The 13,528-nt window shown below is 45.7% G+C and overlaps 1 protein-coding gene across 1 annotated transcript; it reads right to left on the reverse strand.

The window, feature by feature from the left end:
- Positions 1-8,632: 8,632 nt before the first annotated feature.
- Positions 8,633-12,553, reverse strand: FAM187B (family with sequence similarity 187 member B). The gene is made up of 2 exons (XM_090259685.1): positions 11,844-12,553; positions 8,633-9,020 (listed from the first exon to the last, which is right to left on the reverse strand). Exons 1-2 carry the CDS (start codon positions 12,551-12,553, stop codon positions 8,633-8,635), a joined length of 1,098 nt encoding a protein of 365 aa, XP_090115811.1.
- Positions 12,554-13,528: the final 975 nt, after the last annotated feature.

Raw genomic sequence — 13,528 nt, forward strand, 5'->3', positions numbered from 1 at the left:
CCGGGCCGAGGTGTTTCCGCGCTTGCGCCCAGGTGTCCCCGCGCACGCGTCCCTGCAGGGGCGGGGCGGCCGAGGGCTTGCCCCGCAATTGGCGCCTATTGTTGCTGGGCTGAGGTGTTTTCGCACTCGAGTGCCCGTGCCCTTAGTCCTGCTGAGCCGAGCTCTGGGAGTTGGTCTTTCGCCTCTTAGGGCGGGGCCCAGGACACTTGTGCACAGTGGAAGTGAGCGTCTGTGAGTCGCTGCCGCACGCTGTTCCGACGCCGCAGCTGCCCGCCTTCCCTCACCCATCTGGGCGGGCACGAGCAGAACCTGAGCTAGTGGTCTGCTTTCCAGCCTGGCGCCCAGCGCCCACGGGAGCTGTCTAGGGGTATCTGCACACGGTCCGCTGTGTGTTCAGTGGACCGTTGGGGCACTGATCTTATGTCTGTTGGGGAGTGTCCGAACGGCACCCGGACTCACGGCCCCACGCACCTGGGCCAGTGAATGAGAGCACTTCCCTATGCGCGCCCCCGCGACCCAAGGGTAACATTGGGGAGTGGATGAGCGCGCCTCTGTGCCTGCGCTCCTTACGAACGGCCTACCACCCCCAAATTTTCTTCCCCTCTCCACCGTCCACTAGTGAAAAATATAAAGGAGAATTATGTTCTCACTTGCCCGGCAGCACGCTGTCTCCTGTCCTTCAGCGCCAATGCCACTTGGTCAAGTCCCGTCTCTGCCAGCGGGCAGAGATCCGCTCTCCTCCCGACTCCTCTCCGGGGCAGCCTGTGGTCGCCAAAAAGCTTTTGTGTACTTCCAGCCACAGCTTGGGCAGCCGCCCCAGTCAGGAATCCCGTTTCGTCCCCTTTTCCTCTGCTATCCTCACTAAACAGGTTGTTCCCAGATGGATTTCCTCTAATCCAGCAGTGCCAAGGCTCAACTCCTGCCAGTGTCCAGCTGCTCACTGAGATGTTCTGTCTGCAATTAGCCCAAACTGCAGACGGGTCTCGGGAGCCTGAAAGCGCAGCCTCCCCTCACTCCTCCGCCATCTTCCTTCTCTTGCTTTTTTTCTTAATGAGTCTGGTTAAGGATTTGTCAATTTTGTTTATCTTTTCGAAGAACCAGCTTCTGGATTCATTGATCTTTTGAATTGTTTTTTTTTTTTTTTTTCAGGTTCTATGTCATTTATTTCCTCTCTGATCTTAATTATTTACTTTCTTCTGCTCCCTTTGGGCTTTTCTTTTTGGTGTAGGGTTAGATTGTTTATTTGAGAATTTCTATCTTCTTTTGGTAGGCCTGTAATGCTATGAATTGCCCCCTCAAGACTGCTTTCACTATGTCCCATAATTTGGGTTGTTGTGTTTGCATTTTCATTTGTTTCCAGGTACTTTTTGATTTCTTCCTTTTTATCCATTGATGACCCATTTATTATTAAATAACATGCTATTTAGCCTCCATGTATTTGAATAATTTTGACTTTTGTTTTACTGAGGTTGATTTGTAATTTCATGCTGTTGTGATCCAAGAAAATGCTTGATATGATTTCTATTTTATTGATTTTGTTAAGACTTACTTTGTGTCCAAACATGTGATCTATCTTTGTGAATTATCATGTGTATTTTAGAAGAATGTATATTCTGCTTCTTTGGGTTGAAATGTTCTATAAATATCAATTAAATCCATTTGCTCTAGTGTGTCATTTAAGGTAGTTGTTTCCTTGTTGATTTTTGTCTGGAGGATACCCAATAGTGACAGTAGGGTGTTAAAATCCCCTACAAAGACCGTATTGCTGTTTATCTCCTCCTTAAAATCCATCAATATTTTCTTTATATATTTAGGTACTCCTACATTGGGTGAATATATGTTCACAAGTGTTATATCCTCTTGTTGGATCAATCCTTAAAGAAGTAGTAAACTTCTTTTTCTCTTTTTATGGTCTTTGTTTTAAAGTCTGTTTTGTCAGATATAAGTATTGCTACTCCAGCTTTTTTTTTCTTTTTGTCTCCATTTGCATGAAATATTTGTTCTATTCCTTCACTTTCAGTCTGTGTGAATCTTTTGTTCTGAGGTGGGTCTCTTGTAGACAGCATATATATGGGTCATGTTTTCTTACCCATTCAGCTACCCTATATCTTTTGATTGCAGCATTTAATCCATTTACATTTAAGGTTGTTACTGATAGGCACTTGTTCATTGCCATTTTGTTTCTTTATAACTATGCTCCTCTCTCTCTCTCTCTCTCACTTCTTTTTAAAGCAGTCTTTTTAACATCTCTTACAAAGTTGTTTTGGTGTTAGTGGACTCCTTTAGCCTTTTTTTTTTTTTTTTTTGTCTCAGAAGCTTTTTATTTTGCCTTCAATTTTAAATTATAGGCTTGCTGGATAGAGTAGTCTTGGTTGCAGATCCTTGGTTTTCATTATTTTGAATACATCATGCCAATCCCTTCTGGCCTGAAGTGTTTCTATTGAGAAGTCAGCTGATAGTCTTCTTGGAACTCCCTTGTAGTAACTGGCTGTTTCTCTCTTGCTGTCTTTAAGATCCCCTCTTTGCCTTTAAACTTTGCCATTTTCATTATGATGTATCTTGGTGTGGGTCTTTTGGGTTTATCTTGATTGGGATTCTCTGTGTTTCCTGAACTTGTGTGACTATTTTCTTTAATACAGGTTAGGAAAGTTTTCTGTCATTATTTCTTCAAACAGGTTTTCTATCCCTTGCTTACTTTCTTCTCCTTCTGGTTATACCTATGGCGTGGATTTGTTATGTTTCATGTGTCCCAAAGTTCCTTAAACCATTCTCATTCTTTTTAAGCCTTCTTTTTTCTTTTTGTTGCTCTGATTGGGTGTTTTTTCCTACCTTGTCTTCCAAATCACTGATTTGATCCTCTGCTTCATCTAGCTTGCTTTTAATTTCTTCCAGTACACTCTTTATCTCAGATATTGCATTCTTCATTTCCAACTGGTTCTTATTCATAGTTTCTATGTCCTTTTAATGATGAGGAAATTCTCCCTAAATTCCTTGTAGTTCTCATTAAGTTTCTGGAGCATCTGTATAACCATTACTTTGAATTCTATAGCTGAAAAATTGCTTGCTTCAGTTTCACTTAGCTCTTTATCTGGGGATTCCTTTTTCCTTTCACTTGGAGGTTGTTTCTTTGTATCTCTATTTTAGTTAACTCTTTTTGTTTGTTTCTACATATTAAATATTCTTTGACTTCCTGTCATTGTAGGGTGGCCTTGTGCAGTAGGAGTTCTGTGAAATTCAGTGGTGCTATCTCCTTGATCCCCTGAGCTGGATGCTCTAGGTCTAGGACGTCCCCTTTTGCAGTCTATGTGGGCTCCCCTGTTGTATTTAGGTCTTGATTGTTTTTGGCCCATTCGTTGATGGGTTCTCCCCTCCAGCTGGCTCAACCCCCACCATGTATTGTATACTCTTGTATAGGTGATGACAGGGCAAAACGAAGCAATACAGAAAACAAAACCCACACAAACACAAAAAATTTCAACAGCAACAGAAGTGATGAAAGTGCAGAGAATAATGGAAGTAGAAAGAGAAAAAGAATATTATAAGAGAAAAAAAATATGAGAAGATAAAAAAATGATTATGGGAAGATAAAGGGAAGAGAAACAATAAGAGTAAGAAATAGAAACAGGGAATTGCCACAAAAGAACAAAGAAAGAAAAAATAAATAATAATAAAAGGAAGGAAAAAGGCAAAATAGAGTAAAATGGGGTGAATAAAACATGAGATTTGAAAGAAAAATAGACTGAAAATAAAAATTGAAGAAAAAAGAAAAATGATAAAAAGCTATGTGAAAGAAAAATAACAAAAATAATGAAAAAGATCAAAGTGGAATTTATCTCTTCAGAGTTTAGTGCTTGCCTGCTGGATTCTCCCTCTAGATATGACTCTGATGTTGTCTGAAGTCAGTATAAGCCAATGTGAAATGCTGTCCACATCTAGCTCCAGGCAGCCTGTTTGAAGGTACAAGCAATCCACAATTTGTGGCTATTTCCTTCTGGTTTGGCTGCATCCAGGATGGGCCTCATTGCTCTACAAGGCTGGCTTTTTAATCAGCAGAGGGTCCAGGTGTAGGGCAGCTAACAATCAAAGACACTGCAGGATCCACCTTTACCTGCTCTGCCTGTAATCCTGCCATTAGTCTTAGTCTAGCCATTGACCCGTCTGTTTCTTTTATTTATTTATTCATTCATTCATTTATTCATTTATTTATTTATTTATTTATTTATTTATTTATTTATTTATTATTGTGTGGTTGCCTCTCAATGGCTCCCCCAACTGGGGACCTGATGTGCAACCTAGTAATGTGCCCTGAGTGGGAATCGAACCAGCGACACTTAACTCGCAGGCCGACGCTCAATCCACTGAGCCACAGCAGCCAGGAGTGACCTGTCTGTTTCTGAGAGGGCTTCTGGTGGAATCTGGAGGGTGGGACCCCTGGATATCTTGTGAGTGATGCCATTCAGACTTCAGGGAAGATGGTAGGTGTGTTTCCCCATCTCCACAACACACACCTGAGTCTGTGCCAGGTTATTTCCCTGAACTTGGCAGGGTGAAGCCCCTAGTAGAAAAGTGTGTAAGGTCTCCAGAGCCCAGAGTTTGGATTTGCTGGAAACTGAGGGTGTTCCTAGGCTCTCCCATGAGGGGGGAGTGCCAGTCTTGTTCCCAGGGAAGTTGTGGAATGGCCATGCTCTAAAGCTAGTCTCTAACACCCCTGAGTCTTCCTATGTTGCTTCCTCCTCAGCAGGGGATAAGATGCAGGTTGGGGGAAAGAAAAAAGAAGGGATCCAGAGCAGGGTGAGCAAGATACAGAGGGTAGGGCAAGTAGGATTCCAGAGAGTAAGACAAGTGGCTTCCCACAGGGTGAGGTAATTTTTTTTCCCCTGGGATGTGCTTGCTCTTCTCAAGAAAAATGGCTGCTGTGGTATGGAGGTATGTTTTAGCATGGGGAACCCAGCAGTCATTCTCCCATGCCGCTCCCCTAGGCCTCTCACTCCAGACTCTCCCTGTCTGACTCCAGATTGCACTGTCCTTCCTTTGCCCAAGCCCAAGGTGAGTGGCTGTGCACACAAATTCTGTGCATTGGCCCCTTAAGAAAGAAGAAAGAAAAAAAAAAAAGAAAAAATATGGCTTTGTCTCCAGTAGGCTTCATCACTCTTGTGGGCAAAAACCCCGTGGAATTTCACCACTGGATGCTGCATGGGCAGGTGATCCCGACACTGATGCTGTGCTTGGGAACTTGGTCTGGAGTTCAGGCTTCACTCCTCTCAGGGGGAAACTCCCACAGCTGTGCTGCAACCTCAGCCCTCTGCCCACGAAAGCAGTGCCAGCCCCTTTTATGTCCCTGCCCTTCTACCAGTCTCAAGGTGGTTTCTGCCCCTCCTTGGTTAAGTATCTCCTCTTCAGGTAGTCTTCAGCTGTTTAGTTTAGGTGTATGTTTCCCCTCTTTTTTAATTTTTATTTTGGTTCTAGGAGGCAGTGCAAAACAAATCCTCTTACTTTGCTGTCATCTTCCCCTCTCCATCCTTAAACCCATTTAAGACTCAGATAAGACTTCTCATTTCCAGAACAGTAAGATTATAAATTTGTATTGTTTAAGGCATTAAGTTTGTGGCAATTTGTTACAATAGCTTCAGGAAACTAATATAACCTTCCTCCATATTTTTACTTGTCCATCTCTTTCTTGTTATTCAAGCTCATCTGAAATGTCATCTCTTCAGAGAAATTGTCCCTGGCTACTACAGTTCAATAAATATTTATTGACCGAATAATTAAAATGGGAATGTGCACTTGACCCCAATAAAAGTTGAAACAATAGCATACAAACACCGAAAGGCTGAATTCATCCTGAAGATATGTTTTATTTAGCTGGCATCGTGTCTGAAAACTCTTTTGAGCCGAAATTCATAAATTGGACCATTTCACTCAAACATCTCAATTTCCATAATTGTTTGAGACTTTCCAAGGAGCCAGGCCTGCATTCATGCATAGCGCTAATCAGCAAGAGCTACAGCATAACTCCAGTCCCTCTTCCTCAACCCCATGCTAAAACTCTTACATTGCAGCAGTTCCCCTAGGCCTTTCCCTTATTTTTGTTTCCTACTTGGTACATGGAGTCCATTGAGTTAGCAACCCTGATTGTCTCAGTTAGGGTTCCCTTAACAACAAATATTAAAATAGAAAGTGTCAACAGGGAGATAGAAGGTATAAAGAACAACCAGATGGAAATTTTAGAGCTAAAAAATACAATAACCAAAGTAAAGGCTCAGGGGATGGACTGAATAGCAAAATGGAGATGACAGAGAAAGAAGTCAGTGAACTTGAAGATAGATCAATAGATATTCTTTAACCTGAATAACAGAGAGAATTGGAGGGAAAAGATCAAAGTCTCAGGGATCCAAGGGACAACAACAGGCCGAACATTTGTGTCTTCAGAGTCCTGAGAGATAGAGGAGGAATGTGGGGTTAAAAAAGTATGTGAAGAATATAATTTCTGGAATCAGATGTTAAGGAAAGCAAGGCAAGGAAGTAGGGTAAGCTGATAGCGGTGTTTTAATGATCTGGTTGCAGCTGTACCCACCTGGAGCTCAGTACTGTTGGGGATCCCCTGAGAGGATATGCAGAATATGCTTCAGAGTTGTACCATCCAGAGCTGGGGAAGCTAGATATCTATCCTCCATTCCCATCCTTTGTGGGTAAGGATTGTTCCTTACGGCATCAACTGCCAAGCTGCCAGCCTCACCCCCTAATGCCTAGCCCAGCAGGCTCCTGATGGGAGTTAGGAAGCCATTGGTGCCTACTGGAACAACCCATATAACTGCTGAGGTTGCAGGGGCCTTCAGGGTGGGCTGAGGTATATTGGTGGGTATATGAGTTGTCTATCACTGCATAACAAGTTGCCATACATTTAAGAGCTTAAAACAACACATATTCACAATTCCCCAGTTTCCATGTGTCAGGAATCCAGACATGCTTAACTGGGTACTCTGCTCAGTGTCTCCCAAGGCAATGGTCAAGGGGTTGGTCAGGCTGTGTTCTCCTCTGCGGGCTAACTGGAGAAGAATCTGCTTCTGATCACATTCAGGTTGTCTACAAAGTTTATTTCCTTGTGGCTGTGTGACTGAGGTTCTGGATCTTTGCTGTCACCCTCAGGTTCTAAAGGCCACCTGCAACTCCTAGAGGTCCCCTGCCAAATGGCTTTCCTCAACACGTTGCTTGCTCATCAGGCCATCCAGAGGCTTATATAGTGTAATCTAATCAAGGGAGTGACATCCCCCAATACCGTCACTGTATTCTATTGGTTAGAAATGAATCACAGATGTTGTCCACAATGAAAGGAAGGGAATCACAAAAAGGTGGGTTCTCTAGGAGGTGGAAATCACTAGGGCCACTTTAGGTTTTGTGTGTAACAGTGGGGCACCAATAGCTTTGGGTGTGGATTATGGAACTTTCAGTCATAGGTCTAGGCATCAGACCCCAGCTTGTCTCTGGCTGTCCTACCTACATGTTAGGAGCTGCTGTAGGTGCAGGGCCCCAGGGGTTTCCTGGCAGCAGGCAGAGTGGGAGTTCAGGTGTTGTTTTTCACTCTCCTAACACTGGTTCACTCCCAAGTTCACTGTGTGGCCTCAGGAGACTTTCCTGAGCCCTCTGTGCCTAGATGTTTTCAGCTTCATGGATGGCTATGAGGACATCATCATGTGAGTTCTGACCATGCCAGGAGGTCCACAAATATTTGCTATTATTATCATTGTTATTCTCTGACTCTGCCTCCCAACAAACCCCCTTTAGGTCTCCATGAATACTCCCCCATTCTACAAGATTCTTTGGGTCACAGTGAACTATCAGGGCAATGAATTCGACAAAGCATTAGTATTTGATTTCTCACTCTTGCACTCTGCCAAACAGTGTATAGAATTTCTGGGACTGTCAGTCCAGGTCATTTCTGTGCATTTCCTGTACCAGGCCTAGTCTCTTGTCCCAATGGAGGGACCTGTCTCCCATTCTCAGGGTCTGAGGGGGCTCTTCCCACTGCAAGAGCCAGGAAGGGTGTTGGTGTGTCCCATTGTCCTAGGCCACCACTCTGGCAGCACATTATGACTTGGGGAGATATAGTGATAGCTAAGCCTAAAGACTGTAGACACAACTGGGACAAGGTGGGGCAAGGACAGGCAAGGAAAGGTGGCAGACCAGTGCAGATCTTGGGGAACCTGGGGGTTACCCACACCCATGTCTGTCTCAGTCCTTGTCCTTAGGGAAGTGCAGTGGGTGAGGTGGCTACAGTTTACCAACCCCAGGCACTCATCCCCCAAATGGCCTCATTCCACCTCTCCTTTTCTTCTTGTGAGGAACACAGGGCTTGATTCAGGCAACCTGGGTTTGAACTGAAGATCCTTTCCAATAACTAGGCAGATAGACTTGCCTCAATTTTTTCATCTGTGAAATGGAGAATTCTAATGACTTAGCAGAGCAGAACCTGGAACAGGGACGAGTTTAGTCACCCTTAGCTGTGGCCATGGGTGTGTGGCCCACATGCACTCAGAATGTGGTGTCAGGCAGGCACAGAGCAGAGGCTACGGAAAGAGCAGTTGAGGCAATGAAAGCACAGAAAGCCAGATATCCTGAGCACTGTGGGCTCACTTTATTTCACTAGTAGCACCTGATTGCTTTTTTTATTCCATGAAGGGTAGAAGAGCTTGAGCAGCACCCCAAACAGGCCCAGGACAGTGCCCACCAGCAGCATCAGTTTCAGCCCCTGGAGGATGGACTCTGTCTTCCCCTTCCAGGCCTCTCCTGCCTCCTGCTGTTGTCTAGCTTCCTCTCTCTGCAGAACCTCCAGCATATCCAAAGTGAGCCTGGGGTTGAATCGAGCCATAAGCTCCTGCTGCACGAAGCAACTGTAAATGGCTGGCTGGAAGACCTGTAGTTGCCTGCTGCCACTGGCGGGGTCCAGGACAGTGCTCACATCCTGGCCAGAGAGCTGGCCCCACCAGGTCAGGGCCGTGCTGTTGGCTTCCCAGATGATGGGCCTGCAAATGAGGGCAAGGTCAGCTGTAGTACCCAGGGAGAAAAGGGACAGATGTCTTGGGGGGGTGGACAGCAGCACCCTCCTCCCTGGCGAAGGGCAAAGAGCATCCTCTCTGAAAAGCACTATGCAGCAGTGAGCAAGGAGACGGTGGGGCAGGACAGCTAGGAGTTTTTGGAGACATGCCACCTACTGAGCAGGGTACCTGGTCAAAGGCCTCCAGTTCTCTGACCTTCCATTTCCCTAACTGAACACTGGAGGTGTAGTAATTGTACCTAACTCAGAGAATTATTTGGAGGGATTAGCAAAAGTGCCTGTAAATGATTTGCGCCCCCTTTACCTGCCTGGCCTCATTTCCTCCTCTCTCCCTCACCCCTCACCTCTGCCCCAGCCATACTGGCCTCCTTGATGTTCCTCTGACAAACTGGGCATGGTCCTGCCTCAGGGCCTTTCCCTGGGGTGCTCCCTCTGCCTACAATGCACTTGGCTCCCTCACATTCTTTCAGTCTTGGCTGAAATGGCACCTTCTCAGAGATGCCATCCCTGACCGCCTTATTTAAAACATCTGCCTCACTCACTCCCATCCCCCTTCACTGCCTTTATCACCATCTAAAATAGTGAATATTTTATTCAAGTGGTTGGTTATTGCTCCTTGAGGGCATGAATCTTTTTCTGTTTTGTTTTGCACTGCATTCCAGATACCTAGAACAGTGCTTGGCTTGTAAATGCTCAATGGTAAGTGAATAACACTCTAAGTGAACAATGTGGAAAGTGAATAAGTGAATCAGGCATATAACACACCCATTGTGGCTGAGAAACAGAGGAGACACTCAAAAGACAACATTGGCAAGGCCAATAATCATACAAGGAATAACTAACATCTATCAGTGTGGAACAGTTTGTCAGACATTGTGCCTTCCCAGGCATCTGACCCCTTAGACATCACAATTACCCATGAAGCCAGGGATAACAAGACCTCTTTACTGAGTTTGGATAGTGTCCTTCCCAAATTCATGTTCTAATCTAACCTCAGAAGGTGAACTTATCTGAAAATAGGGTCATTGAAGTAGAGTGGGCCCCAAATCCAATATGACTTGTGCCCTTATAAGGAGGAGAGGCAGACACACACACACACACACACACACAGAGCTAATGCCAAGTGATGATGGAGGCAGAGACTAGAATGATGCAGCTATAAACCAAGGAAGACCTAGAATTGCCAGCTGCTACTAGAAGCCAGGAAGAAGCAAGGATTCTATCCAGCATCTGAGACAGCACAAGGCCATGCTGATACCTTGATTTTGGACTTCTAGCCTCCAGAACTGTAAGAGAATAAAATTCTGTTGTTTTAAGCCACCCAGTTTATGATACTTTGTAATGGCAGACCTGGCAAACTAATACAACCCCTATGCTACAGACAGGGAAACTGGGGCCTTAGAGAGACACCACATGCCAAAGCCACACAGCTGGAAAATGGTAGAGCTGGTATTGGAACCTAGGCCTGGCTGAATCCAGAGCTTGAGACAAAACCTCTCATGAAGTGCCACTCTGTTCAGCTCCCTAGAGACAGGGACTGTTCTTGAAGCCTCAGTAACCTCTCTTCATTCTTTTCTCAAGCTCCCAGTGACTGGTGCTTGGGAGCTCCTTGTCTGGTAAATGACATAGAGTACGTGTCCCAGTCTGGTTGGGAGGAGGAATTTATAGTGCACTTCCCTGCACTGCTGAACTGCTGTATTTTTTAGGGAGTGGGTGTTACTTTTATACTTAAAGGGGAAGGGAGAAAGGAGGAAAGGAGACAAAACAATATGAGAATGAGAAAAAGAAAGGAATAGGAGTGGCAGCTGGAATAAACAAGGAAAAGAAAACTAGAGGGAGGTGGTGAAGCCAGATTCCACAGAGCCCCTAGCTTCAGAGGCCCCAAGAGGTTGCGACGGCTCTCCCCTTGCAAGGGAGGGGCTGCTGCTGGGAGGAATAGGGAAAAAGGGCAAGGAGACTCCATGGTGTATGTGAGATTGAGGGTTTTCACTGCCACCTCCCACCATAAGAGTCTCCTTGGTCAAGGAGTGCATCCCTGCCAGCTGCAGTTTCCTATCTATAGATGGACTTCCTTGGAGTCCACATCCTGGGGCTAGGGAGAAGGGATGGTCAAAGATGTGGTTTGCTAAGAAAGTTTGCCAAGGGCCAGCACCTAGTGAAACCATGAGTAGTAGTCTTAGTTCTTATTACTGGGGTAGCAGCAGGTGGAATGGGGTAGAGGAGGTCAATGGCAAGACTTCCCAGGGGCTCCAGGCAGGCAGACAAGAATATGAGTGTGAGCTGCAGGAGGCAGGCCCTGAAAGGCATGCTGTGGGCACCATTTTCTCCTCTGGAGACTGCTGACCCTCCCAGGTGAGTCAGAGACCTCAGAACTCCACAGCTTCCCAGGCATCCCCCAGGACCGCCTCTCCACTCACCTGGACTTCTCCCATCCCAGCCCTGACCACTCTGGGCTGCCTCACTCTGAGCTGGTAGCTTCCTGAGAGTAGGAAGTCTAATGACCACCATGTCCACAGCATCACCCAGCATAGGGCCAGCAACAGTCAGCCAAGCCCTCCCTGACTATCAGCTGCCCTTATTCTACCTGGTAAAGCAATAGTGTGTGAGCACCAGGAGATTCTTGCCAAAGGAAGATGTGGAAAGAGACTTGCCAAAGGGGCCAGTGGAGAGAGACTGTGGGGCTGACCCATGTAGAAACCCTCCTTCTCTGCACCCATTAACCATGAAGGCTCCCAGACTGAGAAAGCCTGCCTAGGGGGTCAAGGGCAGGGCCAGTGTACACTTTCATCACCTGTAGATGGATCCTAAGGGGCAGGTGAGCCATGCAGATCCTGACTCCTCGCTGAGCTCGAAGTTGTCAAAAATAATGTTCTGCATATCTGATGTTTTACATGGAACATGGCAGGCTTCTATCTGCATCTCAGGCTGCATGCGTCTGGAGCACACCCTAGCATTTCTCAGGTAGAGCCAGCAGGGCATGGGTTTCTCCAGGGGCTCCTGGATGTAGCAGTACCCCAGGCGTTTGCGCTCACCCGGCTCCCGGCAGAGGTTACAGTCCTGCCAGGGCTCCCAGTGGGTGAAGATAAGCTCCTTGCGGCCAAGACTCAGAGTTTCATTCTCCAAGGGCTTTTGGCCCAGGCCTCTGTGCGTAATGTGCAGGGTGCTTATGTTCTGGAAGTCAATCTCATACTGCATCACTTGGATGCCTTTCTTGTCAATACAGTGGTAGAAGCCCATCTGGGATGGCAATGGACTTCTAATGAGAATGCTGCCTTCAGGCGTTATTTCTATGTTCGAAACACTGAGGGTGGAGCTGGACCAGTTGGTCCCATCTTGCAGGAAGTAGTACCACTGAACCCCAGAGGAGTTGCAGTGTAGAAAGATATCATTGTTAGAAAGCAGGGCCTGCTGGCATTGCTTGCCCTGGGGACAGCTGATGGAAACAGAGCACCCCAGCAGTGGGACTTCAAAGCTGAGCAGCAGCCACAGGGCAGTCAGCATGGTGGACTGGGACTGTAGCAGTGGGCTGGGCACCACCCTGGACATTGTGAGGTCACCCATGACACACAGGCCTCAGCCCTGGGCAGCAGAATGAACTGGAATACACCCCAAGGGTGTGTAAGGTCATGATCCCCATTTGTTTTGTGACAAGTTAACAACCCTATTTAATTTCTCTTGCAAACCTTCCACTTTGCTGGGGTAGGAGAATACTTAATTTGTCTATTCAATATTTTTGTTACCACCCCAATGGTTTGGCATTAAAGTGTAACATGTAAACATTCAACACACTTTTCCTGAACACCTACTATGTACTGGGCATAATTCTTAGTACTGGGGATGGAGAGGTGAATAAATCTTCTAGTTACCATTCTGACCTCCTACACCCCCACCTACTAACCCCTTCAGTCATCCTGGCCACCTTGCTGTCCCCTGAATATAAAGCAAAGGGCTCCTGTCTTTGGACCTTTGCACATACTGGTCTCTGGCTCTTCACACAGATAATCTGTATGACTCAATACATTTTTAAAAAGTAAATACTTTTCTATTTTCCTTCTTCTTAAACCCTTTCCTAACTCTTTCTTAGTCCTGAAATTAAAAGTAATTGTTGTGCAGGCTTAATCTGCCTTCATTCACTCATTTCACAAATGTTTACTGAATGCCTACCATGTACTGGCCATTATTCTAATCATAGCAGTTAACAGGGTACACGAAACCTCTGGCCTCCTTGAGCTTACTACCTTCTGGTGGAAGAGACAGATAAAAATTAAATATATATTTTGTCAGATGCAATAGATTCTCATTATTCACAGTAGTTGTTGTTTTAGAAAATGAAAACTTTATTGCTTTTTTCAGTCACTGAACTAGCAAATAGGGAAACACTGCTCCTAGGTGAAATACAGGATTATTGTCCAAGCCTTTGGTCATAAGCTTTTTGTGAACTTACCAACATGTAACAATTCTTTAGGTGTGTTTCTG

This window comes from Furipterus horrens, unplaced genomic scaffold, assembly GCF_987537825.1.
Source record: "Furipterus horrens unplaced genomic scaffold, mFurHor1.1.pri manual_scaffold_13, whole genome shotgun sequence".
In the NCBI taxonomy this organism is placed as follows: Eukaryota; Metazoa; Chordata; class Mammalia; order Chiroptera; family Furipteridae; genus Furipterus; species Furipterus horrens.

Coding starts and splice junctions, on each gene's coding strand:
- FAM187B (XM_090259685.1), bottom strand. CDS start 12,553: ATGCTGACTGCCCTGTGGCTGCTGCTCAGCTTTGAAGTCCCACTGCTG. Junction 9,021..11,843: donor CCCTTAGGATCCATCTACAG/GTGATGAAAGTG, acceptor CCTCATTTGCAG/GCCCATCATCTGGGAAGCCA.